This window comes from Ranitomeya variabilis, chromosome 3 (genome assembly GCF_051348905.1).
Source record: "Ranitomeya variabilis isolate aRanVar5 chromosome 3, aRanVar5.hap1, whole genome shotgun sequence".
Taxonomy (NCBI): Eukaryota; Metazoa; Chordata; class Amphibia; order Anura; family Dendrobatidae; genus Ranitomeya; species Ranitomeya variabilis.
Window position 1 is genome coordinate 707,002,282 of NC_135234.1, and position 16,393 is coordinate 707,018,674.

Here is a 16,393-nt window from a genome sequence, read left to right on the forward strand (position 1 = left end):
AGCGGGGAATGATGGGAGAGGGAGCATCTGTAGACGCTCTCTCCTCCATCATCGCATTCAACTGTACCGGCGTAGACGCCGGTATAGTTGAATGCGGCGGCAGGGGGATGAGTCGGCGGGGGGAGGCAGATCGAGTGGCCCACGACTGGCACCGGCCCTTCTGGCATTTGCCAGAAGTGCCCGATGGCCAGTCCGGCCCTGAGATGTAGTGTTCCATACGCTAGAATTCTTACTCCAGTCAGTGACTAGAGTAGGATTTGTGTTGAGGAGCACAATGAGGTGCACTCCACTTGTCAGATGCTCCCGATTCATTAAGGCCCCTTTCACACATCAGTTATTTGCCATCAGTCGCAATCCGTTGAATTTTGAAAAAAAAAACAAAAAACACGGATCTGGAGACTGATGCCGCCGGATCTGTTTTTTTTCTCACTAATAGATTTGTATTAGCAGCGGATGGCCTCACATTTCATCCGTTGTTCGCTGGATCCGTCGAAAATTGTTTGTCTGGCGGCCGGAGACAACAGACAAAGTAACATTTTTTGTGTACGTCAAGAAAAAAACCCGAGAGCGATGGATCCGTCGCCGTCCGTCGTTTCATCGAATGGAAGCCTATGGGTGCCGGATCCGTCAAATGACGGAATCTGGCGACGGATTCCGTTTTTTTTTTAAAACTGCGCATGCTCCGATCCAATTAGCCAGATCCGCTAGTCAGATCCGGCAACAAAATGGATCCTTCGCATCAGTTTTTCACAATCTGCGACGGATCCGTCGAGGCAACGGATTGTGACTGACGGCAAAAAACTGATCTGTGAAAGGGGCCTCAGAGACTTGTGCCTCTTAATGAATCAGGAGCATATGACTTCAGGTCGTCCCCTCATCAAGACAAATCGCTGGTCTTGATGAATCGAGATCTTAGTCTCTTGACCCTTGTGTGGCAAACGATGAAAAAAAAAAGCCAATGGTGACTCAGTGGTAAGCATAGTGCCCATGGTATATTCTGTTGATATGCTTTCACAGTCGCAGATCGCAAAATCCATTTAACTTGTATTGGTTAAGCATGTCAACATGGCCCCCAAACTAGAAGAGGTGGTGTACCCTTGAAAACAGCAATGCATCACTCACAAACTAGTTATATTGGTTTCTCGTTTTGTTTTTTCAGATGTGCTAAACTACGGAAGATGGATTGCTCTATGATGAAGCGGTGAATAAATTGGCCTAAAGTTAAATATTAAGCCAGGTTAGAAGAGAAAAGGACAACAGACCTTAATAAGATGAATATATGGATTGCAATACAAAGTTCTTCCAACATATCTAGAAACAAGATGTCTCAGAGTAGATCTCATTTACGGTATATGTATAAATGGATGTGTGGTCAGTGCAAAGGACTGTAGCATAAGTTATTCCTTCCAAGGACCATACTGAGGACCAGGGGGCATTCATTATGGGTGGAGGAAAGGCGAATCAGACAGCTAAATAGGAAAGGGTTCTTTACAGTCAGAGTCACAATGTGGAATGCCGACCACAAGTGGTAGTAATGGCCGACACTATAACAGCCTTTAAAAAAAAGGGCTGGATGATTTCCTCAATACACAATATTGTGGGTTATAGTTCATTTAGTGACAAAAAAACAATTAGTGGAGAAAGATTAAACTTGATAGACCTAGGTCTTTTTTCAACCTATGTAACTATATATTCGAGGTGGTTGGTTGGTACAAATCATTTTTTTTTCATTATTTCCTGCAAAAGGTCAATGTTATGGAGCAAACATTTGCTTGTTTATCCATCAGGTCTTACTGGAGACTTCACATAGGAACGTCAAACATTGTAAGCATTCTAGGCTGGAGGTGCGAACTATTTCGGGAACACGACTATCTCGGCATTCCAGATAAGTTTGAGACACAAAGGCACAGACCGAAAACTGGCACTACAGATACAGAACCCTGCCCAAAGCTGGAAATATTCAGCTCTGTTCTGTTTTCAGATGGAAAATGACTTGTAAAGATTACTTGACAAAGATTGTCCCTACCAACGTCCCCAACATTCAGCTGTACGGGGAGTCTGCAATCCTTCAGATTATGGACGGGGTTTGGCCTAGTCTGTAGGACATGGCTGTTCAAGCTTGGTGCCAAAACCATACCTCCTACTGAGTGGGGTCGAAAATGGGTCAATATTCTCCATCTTGTGAGCAGAGCAGTGAAAAAGACTCATGGAAGTGAGGTAGTGGATGGGTTTAATATTATTAAAAACTGATATTTTAGGTTGTGACTGGAGTTTCCACAATATAGAAAATAGGATTGTAAAATACAGATTTTAAAATTAAGAAAAAAAAAATTGGCAAAAATAAAAATGAATGTAAACACAAAAAAAAATATATTAAAGATAATTTTTATTTACGGTAATACAATTTTGGCCAGCATAGAAAGTAATGGAACTTTGCAAATCACTTTATTAAGGGATTGTCCTAATTCCTGTAAAAAAAAATGCATATAAGTGACTTCAAAACCCCTGCTTTTCATCAGTTTATTTACCTGCCGTTAGCGGCATTAATATTAGTATCTACTCATTTGGAGTACACCTGATGGCAGTGAAAGTGGAACTGGTCTCCTCCTGAATGTTTTACTGTCATCATCTGTACTCCAAATGATGAGGTTTTGATATCAATGCAGCTGAAGCTTTAAACCAGTGTCGTAACTATAGACTTATGGGCCCCATTGCAAGATTTACAATATATATATCCTGGTATAAGTCCCCCGTTCTGCCACTGTTCTTTAATGTATAGAAAAAAATAAACCATTATACTCACCAAGGGCGTACATAGAAGTCATGGGGCCCCATAGCAGAAGTATAATGCACAGACCTTAGTCCTCCATATAATATAATGCACAGCCCATAGTCCTTATATAGTATAATGCACTCTCCGTATAGTATAATGCACCTCCATATTAGTATAATACACAGCCTAGGTCTTTCATATAATGCACAGCCCATAGTCCTTATAAAGTATAATGCACTCTCCACATAATATTATGCACTCTCCATATAGTATAATGCACACTCCATATAGTATAATGCACTCTCCATATAGTATAATGCACCTCCATATTAGTATAATACACAGCCTATGTCCTTCATATAATATAATGCATAGCCCATAGTCATCCATGTAGTAGTATTGCCACCGGGTACTCTCCGATTTAAAAATAAATCAATCAATAAATAATAATAATACTCTGCCATCCGCTCCCCTGCAACGCTGTGTCCTCTTCTGAAGCCGGCAGCTGACTTCAGCGTGCAAGTGAAGGGATCGCATGACGTCACTGCCATGTGCCCTCGGTCACGTGCACTCCGACGTCAGCTGCTGGCCGCTGATTGGCCGGCAGTGTCTGTGCGCGGCAATACACTTTAGCTGAATGCGTGTTAAAAGATGCACATACAGCTGAAATATTTGCTGGCGTTGGCGAGCTCCTCACCTGCCGGGCCGCAGTAATTGCACCCGTTTTTAACCATGGTGACGGAAACACTAACAATCAGCAGTTTGGACACGCCTGTTCAAGAAATTTTTTTTTCTTGTCATTGTAATGTGTACATTGTAGATTCCAACTGAAAACAGTCTGTTTAGCTGTCAGAAAAGGGGTGGTACTTTGAGGAATCAAAGCCTTGATGCATATTCTGGTTTGTTTCACGCATGTTTTTTTTACTCCCTGTTTCCATGTGTCCCCTTTAGTGGTTTTGTGGTCTTCAGTCTGAATCTACAATGTGCATATTTGAATAGGAACAAAGAAAAACCTTCCACGAACCAGTGCATCCAAACTCTCCAAAAGCACTGTAGGAGACACAAAATGATTAACGATCATTTCTGATGGTGAAGACGCCGGGGTCAGGTGATTTGCTGAAAATCAGTCCTTATTTGTCCCCTCCCTCACCCAAGGAAGTGGGGAGTTGTAGAATTTAAGAATACACAAACCAGACTAAACCAGGGAAGACGTACAGGGATAAATGAAAATACCAATCACATAAATATGCGCTCACAAACAGAGAAGAACACAGAAAAGTAAAGGAAGGAAAAAACAAGTAGTAGAGGTTGAGAATATGCCCACAGACAAATCACCAAGCAACAGTCTTCTGAACAACACTCCAAAAGCCTCCTCAAACAACCAACACCACCAAATCCAGAACCATGCAGTATAAAAGCAACACTAGCAATCCCTGATATATAGTAGAGGGGAGTGGCCAACACTGAACAGCTGAGATCATCTGAACAGATTAACTCCCGCACTGTGGGCAGAAACCTGCACTATTTAATTTCTGATGGTGAAGTGCTTCTAATCAGAGCAGGAGTATGTGAAATCAGACACCGTGGTCTTCTGGTCCCTCTCTGTCGTGGTAAGCTCATGACAACAATACGGTCCTAAATTACTGGAGTTTTCCTTATTCGGAAACCATTCTAATAGCGTGCTTAACACTTAATCAGGTAAAACTGGAACAAAGCTTATTTCCTTCCTACAAGCAATAACACACATAGCAAAACGAATCTCACCACCCATTACACTTCCCGGGAAAATGTGCTAGAAGTTCATACAGATACAAAAAGTTTTAATAAGCATCAATAGCGGCCACAGACACCAAGTCAATTGTGTAAATTCTCATCTCTCTGGAGATCATCTCATCAATTCCAACCAAAGGAAAGGTTTTCCATGACTCAATGGGATCGGATTAAAAAAAATTTTCTTTTGAGACAATTGAGTCAACTAAAAAACAAACAAACAAACAAACAAAAAAAAACTAGTGGGATGTAAGATTTGACAGATTTTTTTTTTTTTAGTAGTCTGCTAAAAGTAAATGAGAAAGGGCAGAGGACGAACGAGGAAGACGCTGAGCTGTAAGTTGTGGGCTGCCACAGCCATTATATGTTTGGATTATTGTGCGATGGGTAGATATGGAACTTGAACCTTATGAGCCCCAATACAAAAATCCAACCCCTATTTATCAAGTGTAATTAATACTGGTGTTTTTTGTGACAGAGGGGCTGCTGGGCTCATTCAGGGATCAGATGTTACCTCTGCGTAGTCCATGGTTTTGCTCTTTAAGGCTACGTTCCCACGATCAGCTTTTATTTTGCAGATTTTCTGCGCCCATTAAAGTAAAATAGGTCGCTTACATTTTTTTTAAAATACGCATATTTCCCAGAGGATTATTGCAACACTTAAAAGTCTCCTCACCTTGGCATGTCAGGCTTGACATGTCACTCTCTAAAAGGAGAAATATTACCCCTCAATCCATGGTTATTTTTGTTGACCCTCTCTTTGCTTCCAATACACTGCCATTTTTTTAATGTTTCCTGCAGTCAACAGTTCCCAAATGATAGGATGCAAATAGAATGGTTACAAAGCTATTAATATTAAATAATAATATTACAAACAATGGTAAATAACAGTAATTTTATTCATTTCAATATTACTGGAAACAAATACATCTAATGTTATTAAAAAAACATAAATCACAAAAGCGTCCCGCACTGCAAAGACATTGGTACTTCGCTAAACATATAACACCAGAGCAGCCACTATTCAGTGGTCAACTCAAATGAAGCCCACCAATCATAAGATAATTTAAAATTTAACATTTATTAATAATCCATAAAAGATCCACATGACCACTAACAATATTAGAACACAAACAATAACCCCAAGTCGGAGGGGAACATCCACCTACAGGATAGAGTATATCAAAAAGTGCAAAGATATAAGTAATATCAATATCAGCAGGCAAGGCAGGATTGCAAGGTGTGTACAACCTCAAGCACTAAATCACACCCATAGGATACCCATAGTAAATAGCTATAACTAGTGCCAGACAGCATCTCAACGATTAGACCATAAGCTAATGAGAACCAGAGTGAGTGTCGAGGTGAAAACCTGATTGAAGCCCGTGCTAATGACAATATGAAGCCAATGCCTTACCCAATGAATGCCTGTCTAGTGGGTGTCCTCCTCCGGCGCCCCGACGCGCGTTTCGCCCTCTGCTTCTTCCGGGGGCATGTTAGTGGTCATGTGGATCTTTTATGGATTATTAATAAATGTTAAATTTTAAATTATCTTATGATTGGTGGGCTTCATTTGAGTTGACCACTGAATAGTGGCAGCTCTGGCGTTATATGTTATTAAAAAAAGCAAACTTGCAGCACCTTCAGACAGGATGCAGGGAAACATTAAGCTACAGAACAGTTCATGGAATGTATGGAAGTTTAAAGATAAAAAACAAACATGTTGACAACATTTACATATCCCTCCACCCCAGAGCAGTAACAGAAAAAAATGAAATCTTCCAAAGAATGGACAAACCAGAGCTGCACTTCCTTTAATTCTGTGATTTATGACCAAACTAAAAACACTTCTAGTGCCCTCCTTTAAGAACCTACCTCCAGTGAACAGATATCTGATGTAGCTGATAACCCTAGATGCCACGTAATCAAGGGAGGGAAGGATCCCAGAGCCGGGAGCCACCATAGTGCACAAGACACCACCGAAATCAGCAATTTCTAATGGATAGCTGCACCTTCCAAGAGCCAGTTGTCACCATTGCCGCATACAAATAGTCAGGATCCATGAAAGAAGAATCTTCCCTATCTCTATTAGTCTCTTCATGGGGTACATCCTATCCCCACTTCTGCCTATGCACCAAACTTCTCAATTTCGCCTTTTGCTGAGTACTACGAACTAAGCCTGTGTATGACTGGTTTAATACACAATTTGTAAAGAAAGTCAATTTTTTGTGGAATTTTTCTTGTTCTCAAAAATTCTTCAATTACCGGTATATCTTACAATTAAATGGGTTGCCTTGGTAAAATAAAAGCTTGCCCAAGTGGTTAGATCTGTGAAAAAAATAACACTTACGGTAATACTCACCTACCGGAATAGTGCTGCAATAGGAAGTGGTAATGTCACTATTCATCCAGGCACTTGAGACCTGTGATTGGTTGCAGCGTTTTTTTTCAATAATGCGCTGCTCAAAGTCACTTGTTTGCTGCAGCCAATCACAGGATGCAGCGGTCTAGTGGCAGGTCGAAAGATAACGCCTCCACTTCCTGTGCCAGCGCAGACGATGGAGCGGCCTGTGCTGGACAGAGCTGGCGAAGTTAGGCAAGTATTAATAAGTCTGTTATTTTCTACAGATCCAACCCCCTGGATCCCTTTAAAAGTTGATAAATATAAAACACTATAAAGCAAGCATTTGGGTTTGTGGCATTTTGGGGTCAGTAGTATACGAAAACCACAGCACAATCTGGTTGTCAAAAGAGATTTTTTTTTTGTTCTTCCCTTAGGCTTCATTTTGGGAATAGATCAATGCCAGGAAAAAGTGCAGGCACAAAATAATACAATATACAATGGCCAAACAAAAGCAAAACACTAGGAATTCATTGCATTTTTTTCAACATGTGTTTAAAAATGTTTCACATGAAGCGATAGAAGTTATAAATGTGGAGAATGGCGAGAACAGCGACACGGACAACACGTCAGGCGCTAATCCGCCGGATCCAATCACCCCGAGCATTACTAGCACAGAGCTCAGGACGGATGAGCCCAAGGTTTATTCGCAGATTTCAAATAATACAAACAAACTTGAAATAAAAAGATCCCTCTAAAATTGTCACATTATTATTAACCCTTTCTGTTTGCGTACAAGAAACTTGAGATCTGTCCTCAAACACCTATGCTAAATGAAAAATCTTGGCCCCAAGAACTTCACCAAAACTGCTTCAGTGGTAGATACCCGGTATAATACCTCGCCTTCTCAGAATAGAAAACATGCCTATAGCCGACTGCAAGTATGCACTTTACATTATAAAAGGTGAACATTTACCTGTGCAGACAATCACTGATCGCACTAGAGGTGGATTCAATATGAGACAAATGTTCTATCACGTACAGTGTGTCATCAGTGTGTCACGTTTTGTCAGTGTCATCCATGTGCCCGATTTTACCATCAGTGTGTCCCTTTTTACCAGTGTGTCCATTTTTGTCATCCGTGTGTCCGTTTTTACTAGTGTGTCATCAGTGTGTCGATTTTACCATCCGTATGTCATCAGTGTGTCCCTTTTTACCATCCGTGTGTCCGGTTTTGTCAGTGTCATCCATGTGCCCATTTTTACCATCAGTGTGTCCCTTTTTACCATTGCGTCAGTTTTCGTCATCAGTGTGTCCCTTTTCGTCATCAGTGTGTCCCTTTTTACCAGTGCGTCAGTTTTCGTCATCAGTGTGTCCCTTTTTACCATCCGTGTGCCCGGTTTTACCACCAACTGTCATCAGCATTTTTCACAGAAGGATAAAGAAATTCTACAGCTTCTCCTATACGTCACAGTGTTACACACGGAGAGCACACGGACTGTACTGATGATATCCGGGTCCTGTAGCCATGAAAAAAATGGATACGTGCAATACGGACATGTGAATGAAGCCTAAAATAAAACACGGCACAAAGCAGTAGGCCCCAATGCTAGACTTGTAACAGGGCCCCCTCCTACAATATGCCATTTCCAATACTGGGGTATTTTTAGGTAGCAGAGGTGTTGTTTGAGCAGAGCATCACGGCCAGGTACAACATATAGCTCCCTCGTGTGCAATACCACCAAGCACCAAAAAGATTTCTAGATGAAACATAGCTGGACTGTTCTTATTTGACCAACAAATCACATTTTTGTCAACTACTATGCAAAGAAAAAACAGAGACTGATGACTATGGACAAGTCTCAAAGAAGTAAGAAAAAGGTAATTCCCTAAAGCATTGCAGGCGTAGGTGCACGAAGATACTCCCCAATCACAATCCTCTGCGGGACCCCACTCCGCTCCTCTTCTGATTCACACCACTTCTATTTGCCTTGCGGCATCCCACAAGGGTTGTGTGAACCAGAGTCACTTTTACCATTCTGGTCTACGGAGCCTCATCCTGCATGTTTAGGATGGTTGAGGGGGTACGTTCTGTCAGGAGGGTATAGGATATCTGAATCAGTAGGTTTTAATTTCTTCACTGGAAAACAGGCCAAATTTGGCAGTCGGCACCACAGGTCTCTGTCTTCGGTCGACCCTGTAGGAAAGGACGGTAGCTCCTCAAGGACGAGGATGGAGACTGAGCACTTGGAGCTTCCATTCAATCATTTACACCATATAGCTCTATGCTACACTTAGGGACACTGCCACTGGCCGCCACTGCTCAGATGGGCTCCGTTACGTGTATGCTGGGCGATCAGTTTTCCTGTACTGACTCTTGACAGCTAAATTAGGACCATTATCTCCTGTCTATGGCCCTTTATACTCTGAAGCTTCAAACATTCGGCTGCTTTTTATTGCATTACTGAATTTTTACTCCATGCAAGTAAAAGAGCAAGACAAGCAACAACCCTCATGGATGCAAACAGGGTCCATAGTGCAGCCATATCCCACCAGTAAATGCTGCAACGTGTGGAAGAATGGTGTGTATTATATATATATATATATATTTATTTTATTTATTTATTTTTTTTCAGGGACCCATATAGAGAGCAGTAGATTATCTCTCTTCTTCACACGTCCCTGTTACCAGTACATGTGGTACCCATTTTTTCACAGATATCACATGTACCCACCATAACACATACTGCTATGTTGCTATGTACATGTCCGTTTTTTTTCCGGCAGCACGGATGACATGGGCCAATACAAATCTATGGGTCAGCTAACAGCACATGCATGGCATCAGTGCGCTGACCGTGTTTAACAATGGAAAGTATAGAAGATGTCATTTCTTTCTTTATCCATACAGGAAAAATACTGAAGATACTGACTGTAAAAACAGACACACGGATGACGGACTGATGGTGAAAAATGGACAAGCAGATGACACACTGATGGTAAAAAAGGACACACAGATGGACTGATGGTGAAAATGGACACATGGATGGCAAAAAGGACATGCGGATTGGACGCTGATGGCAGAAATGGACACGGATGATAAAAACGGACACGGATAAGACACGGATGGTAAAAACAATCACAGATGATACACAGATGGCAGAAACGGACACTAATGACCCTGATGGAAAACACTGATGACAGCGGTCCCAGTTTTTCATGTACGGATTTTGTATGGTCGTATGAAGGAGGCTGGAGGCAGCAGAAGCCATCACAGTGAGGTCTTCTTCCCTTTCCAAGTAATTGGCTTGATTTGTTTTTGAAGTTCCCAGCAGGTGTTCTGCTACAGTGTCTTTTTTCAGCATCTTTGGGGTCAATAATCCAGAATCTGGATACATATTGTATCACCACAAATGAAGGATTAGTGGGAGGAATCACCAGCAGCGTCCCCCTCCCCGGCCGGCAGCAGACTATTAAACATTACTGGGCATTATAAAAGTGCTCAGTTACTGCACCACACCCAAACATTTTTAATAAGTTAACACAATGCTAAAAATAAGTTTGCATTAATGAGGACACCCCTCCCTTGCAGAAACAATGTAAAGTATAAATATATATATACATTGTGTAATGTAGGTAAATAAACATCCCTACATGGGCACACAGTATATGTACAATGTCTCAGTCCTGTTTACATAATACAGCAGGTTTGTGTTTGTACTACAGCCTAGTTTCTTCTCCCCAGCCTGACAGTGCATACATCCATTACCCAGTATACACCATAGGCACCAGTGCATCGCAGGAGCAATAAAGGGTTAACTCATTCACACTGTACTCACTATTACTCCAGGATTTCAGCAGGTACTTGATGCTGATCTCAAAGAACCCAGAGTCCTGCTGGCTGGCCATGTCTACTGTGCAGGAAGCCTTCTGCTGCTGCACCTCCTCCTCCTCCAGCAGGTAGAGATATATGAGGAGGTGACTGACACCAAACCAGAGGTCAGCAAAGGAAATGAAGTCTGCAGATGGGCTTCACCTCTTCCTGCTAGGTAGAGACCTTATTAACTAGACATGAGATGCTCCTTCCAGGGTGCTCCTCCTTCACCCTGTGATGATGATGATGATGATGATGATGCTGCTTCTCCTTCACTGCAGACTCACTGTGGCTGAGGATGATGAGGATGGGGCTGGCATTGCAGGTTGTCCAGGGGCTGAGCACTGCTCAGACACCTTTTGTTCCATGGATGCAGCTGTGTCTTGAGAATGGCTCCTGCAGCTGACTTGTCTGCTTACATCCTATGGGGGGCTGGCAGGCAGATCGGCTGCATGTGTGTATGCACCTCCTCCAGAAGACACAGGGAGATCACAGCTTCCCTGCTGCTCCAGTGCCGGGGATTGCCAGCTCTGCTGCCCAGGAGCCCCCTGCTGCCTCCCTGCCTTCCCCACACTGCATCATGCTGCGGTGACTGCACCCAGAGCCCTGCTGCTGCCAGTGACGTCCATGGACAGGCAGCAGCAGGCAGCACAGTCGCAGAAGGGAAGCACTGGGCTTTGTGCTCTCATTTGCCAGCTACTGTAAACACATGACATGTTCCCGGGGCTGATAAGCTCCTCTCTGCTGCCTGCCTGCCAGGCTCAGGGCTGCCCACCTTCTACTAAATCAACTCTTCATTTCCTGACTCACTGCTATGTCTGCATGTCTGATAATGAGGGATGAGCACATCCCCAGGGGCTACAGTAGCACAGGAAGGTGCTGAGGACAAGCCTGGAAAGCAGAGACAGATAAAGGCTCAATTACTCTCTCAATAGGAACTAATTGGGACTAAATAGCATCTTGGTCTTGATCGTCCTGATAAATGATCAGCATTCGGATAGTAAATGGCTCTCCTACTTTATGTCCATATTCCCATTTGAGTCAATATACAGATAAGCTAAGGGATCTGCACAACGCGTTTCAGGCATATGTATAGGCTAATCGTCTAATTGTCATAAACATTATGTACACTGATCGATCCGGGTCCCACCGTGCCTAGAGATCACCCAATTTACAGTATGTACGCTGATCGATCCACGTCCCACCGTGCCTAGAGATCACCCATTAAATATACAGTATGTACACTGTTCGACCCGGGTCTCACCGTGCCTAGAGATCACCCATTAAATATACAGTATGTACGCGGTTCGACCCGGGTCTCACCGTGCCTAGAGATGACCCATTAAATATACAGTATGTACACTGTTCAATCCGGGTCCCATTGTGCCTAGAGATCACCCATTAAATATACAGTATGTACGCTGTCTGACCCGGGTCTCACCGTGCCTAGAGATCACCCATTAAATATACAGCATGTACGCTGTTCAATCCAGTTCCCACCGTGCCTAGAGATCACCCATTAAATACACAGTATGTACACTGTTCAATCCAGTTCCCACCGTGCCTAGAGATCACCCATTAAATATATAATATGTACGCTGTTCGATCCGGGTCCCACCGTGCCTAGAAATCACCCATTAAATATACAATATGTACGCTATTCGATCCGGGTCCCACCGTGCCTGGAGATCACCCATTAAATATACAGTATGTACGCGGTTCGATCCGGGTTCCATTGTGCCTAGAGATCAACCATTAAATATACACCGTATGTACACTGTCTGACCCGGGTCTCACCGTGCCTAGAGATGACCCATTAAATACACAGTATGTACACTGTTCAATCCAGTTCCCACCGTGCCTAGAGATCACCTATTAAATATACAGTATGTACGCTGTTCGATCCGGGTCCCACCGTGCCTAGAGATCACCCATTAAATATACAGCATGTACGCTGTTCAATCCGGGTCCCACCGTGCCTAGAGATCACCCATTAAATACACAGTATGTACACTGTTCAATCCAGTTCCCACCGTGCCTAGAGATCACCCATTAAATATACAGCATGTACGCTGTTCAATCCGGGTCCCACCGTGCCTAGAGATCACCCATTAAATACACAGTATGTACACTGTTCAATCCGGGTTCCACCGTGCCTAGAGATCACCCATTAAATATACAGTATGTACGCGGTTCGATCCGGGTCCCACCGTGCCTAGAGATCACCCATTAAATATACAGCATGTACGCTGTTCAATCTGGGTCCCACCGTGCCTAGAGATCACCCATTAAAAAAAACAAGTTATCCCCAATCCTGTCAGTTTTGCCATGTTGGTTATCAAAAAAACAAAAACAAACCATGTCATTTTTTTGATTATACTTTATCTATTTATTTATAGCTCCAGTGCCGGCTGATGGATACTCTCATCAGTGGCGCCTGCTCTTGCTGTTATTAGCAGCAGGCATAGGCTTATGGGAGTAATACTATCCTGAGCTAAATGTGCACCACATATACTATATTATTTGCCAAGGTCAGGTTCAGACAGAAGTATTGAAAATTAGGCAAGTCGCGTCGGCAAATTTCAGACATGACTGACTCAATGTGCAGCTGCGTGTGCTCGTCTGCCGCCAGAGCTGCCATTCATTCCATGCATTATCCTGGTATGTAAAATGGAGTAAAGTAGTGCAAGCTGTAATTTTTATATGTCGACCATATGTATTGGCACACCAGCTAAATTGACAATATGGCACACATGGACCAATTATACACTCTTAGGCCAGATGCAGATGGGTGTATTTCACAGTCTATACATAAATCAGTGTCTGGACTGACCACAGCTCTCCCGGCCCAACGTACCGCCTCATACACGTCTATGAGGCTCTACATTTCTGACTGGTAGACCTGCGGTCAGTCCAGACACTGCGATGTGTTTACAGACTGTGACATACCCGGCCTCAAACCCAATGGTGTCTCACTCAGTACGGGTGTGGTTTGGTGGAAATACCCCAAAAACATCAAAATTTGGTCAAACATTTCTGCACAAAGCTGATGCTAATAGGTAGCATAACCCAAAGGTCCATTCACACAGAAAAATTATCTTGAATGAGCAATTTCTTGAACACTGGTTTCTTAAAAATCTTGCAGTCTAAAAAAGCTGCCAATCACAAGAGCAAAACACTTGTTTGTCAGGTGAAAATATTTTGTGTGGAAATCATTGTTTTTGGCAGCTCTTCGTCCTGTGTAAATGGGATTTTTGCTGCCAAGAGCAGTGGCAGCCTGTGTCAGGTATAAACGATCCTTTATAACCGTCTAAGGATGCTAAACATAACCAGCATGAGACTCATACCAAGACTGTCTAGTCTTAGTTTACACTTTCAACAGACTAGACCGCTTTAGTAGATCTGCCCCATTGTGTTGCATGAAGGCCAAGAAACCGCCCGCACCTTCAATCATGCGGTAAGCACGGAAATACATTTTTTTCCATAGACAATAACAAAAACAAAATAACCAGCATATTTCTCTGCATAGCATAAAACAGACAGGACACGGCACGAGGTGAAAAAGTGATTCTCAGCCTTCTTACTGCAAATGATTAATGTAAACCAATGTCTAGACCAGGGTTCGGCAATCTGAGTCGCTCTTGCTGCTGGAATCAGTTAGCAAGCATATGGGTCTTTTATATGGATAGTGTAGGTTCCCTCTATACTGTATGCATGACCGCTTAAAAAGGAGCCGGTTATCACAGATACACCGGTAGAGATCTGTGAGCGTCCCCCGACTGGTGTCCACCATTCTCTATTGGCCACTGGACTTCTGCAAGGAGGAGTTAAGTGGAACGTCTGGTTGTGCATGCAACTCTCTCAAGCTATGTGCACAAGTAAGAAAAGAGGTGCAGAATTTTCTGCACAAAATCCACATCTCCTGGCAGAATCCTGCGGATTTTGCCACTGCGGATTTTTAACATGGAGGGGTGCAGAAACGCTGCAGATCCGCACAAAAGAAGTGACATGCACTTCTTTGAAATCCACAGCAATTCCGCATTGATTTTTCCGCACAGTTTTTTTTTTTCCCATTAAATGACATTGTACTGTACATCACAGTGCGGATCTGCAGCGTTTCTGTGCGGAAAAATCCACTGCGGATCAGCAGCAAATCCGCATCGTATGCACATACCCTCATACTTTCCACAGCATGTCAATTTCTCTTGCGGATACACTAAGTTTTAGGTGTACTTTTTCCCTATAGACATCAGATGCGGAAAATTTGCACTTAGTAAATGTATATGTGATTTTAGCGCTTTTTTCTGCTGTGGAGACGCACTACAAACTCATGCAATCCACACATGGCTGCATCAAAGTTTTGTCAAAACCAAATAATAGGAAGTATCAACACATAGAAGCTTAAAGGGAATCGGTCACTAGGATCAACCCTCGAAAGCCATTTATATGGGCATGTAGGTCATAGGAAGCTGAATAAAATGATACTGTCATATCTGTGATCTGATGTCTTATTCCTGAGAAATCAAAGTTTTTCACATATGTAAAATGTCCTCCTTATAGCCTAATAGTTTAAATAGGTCAAATGTAATGACAGAATCCATTTAAAGGCATTGTCCAGGCTTTTGAAAAAAAAAAAAGTTTGGAGTCACTTAATTTGACTGCAGACTTGTAAATCCTCACATCGCGCGCTGTGTGGATTCTCCGTTGCTGGCGATGAGACCAATGGTATGCATACTTCCACGTTCCGACTAGACATGTGCAGCACCATTCAACACAAGTGAATTGAGCGAGGCCACGCAGCTGTACTGGGAATGTGGCTGTGAGTATGCGTATCGCTTACACGAGGTCACATAACTGCTCAGTCACGCAGCCATCACAAAGCATCCTTAAAGTGCGCACTTTAATTCTGCAGCCACATACAGCAATTCCAGAATTTCGTGATAAATCTGGACAACCCCATTCTTTTTAAAATTCATGTAAAAAAAAACAAAAATAAAAAAAACATTCAAAAAAGGCAAAGAAAAAAAACAAGTAACCTAATTTAGCGAATAGGTGCAAAAAATCTGCAACATCAAAAACGCATCACAGACTCATCATGTGAAGTTCATTAGATCTACGGATTGTTATGTCAGGAGAAAAGATATAGAAGGTAATAGGTAATGATATTGGAAAAGGCCTAGACATACATAGATATAAAATAATATATAATACATTTCCATGCAAGACCCCCCACACTTCTATAGCAGCCCTTAGGGCTTGAGATCTAAAGCCCCACATACACAGATTAACGTCTGAACACAGATGTCAAAGGGTTCAGTCGACAGTCAAATGTGTATGGGGCGCCAACCGACTGATGGTTGGGAGAGCGGTCGATTGCGTGTGTACAATTTCGGATTGCTGATCACATTTTTCTCCTGAAGATAAGCCACCGGCCGATGTGTCAGATGACAGCTTTCTCAGAGCACACGGCCAAGTAAGCGCTCCTGTGTATGGGAGAGTTGGCCAAGAGGGCTGTCCGCCGAATGATCTGGGTAAGCATTGTTCGGCCAACAGCCAGAACATGTATGGCCAGCTGGACTCGTATTTGTTTTCCAGAACATTCCTATGGCCAAATAAAATGTAGGACAATTGCACG

At 42.8% G+C, this 16,393-nt stretch overlaps 1 protein-coding gene across 7 annotated transcripts in view; it reads right to left on the reverse strand.

The window, feature by feature from the left end:
* The window catches only part of FRY (FRY microtubule binding protein), a 396,668-nt gene that overhangs the window by 217,293 nt on the left and 162,982 nt on the right, over window positions 1-16,393 (reverse strand). For 2 of the 7 annotated variants that reach the window (XM_077298258.1, XM_077298257.1), the window contains exon 1: window positions 10,724-11,408. The exons of the other annotated variants lie outside the window; for them this stretch is intronic. In XM_077298258.1, coding sequence (XP_077154373.1) covers window positions 10,724-10,793 — 70 coding nt within the window. In that variant the 5' untranslated portion in view covers window positions 10,794-11,408. Of the gene's footprint in view, window positions 1-10,723; window positions 11,409-16,393 lie in introns of those variants that run through there. 7 annotated transcript variants of the gene reach the window in all.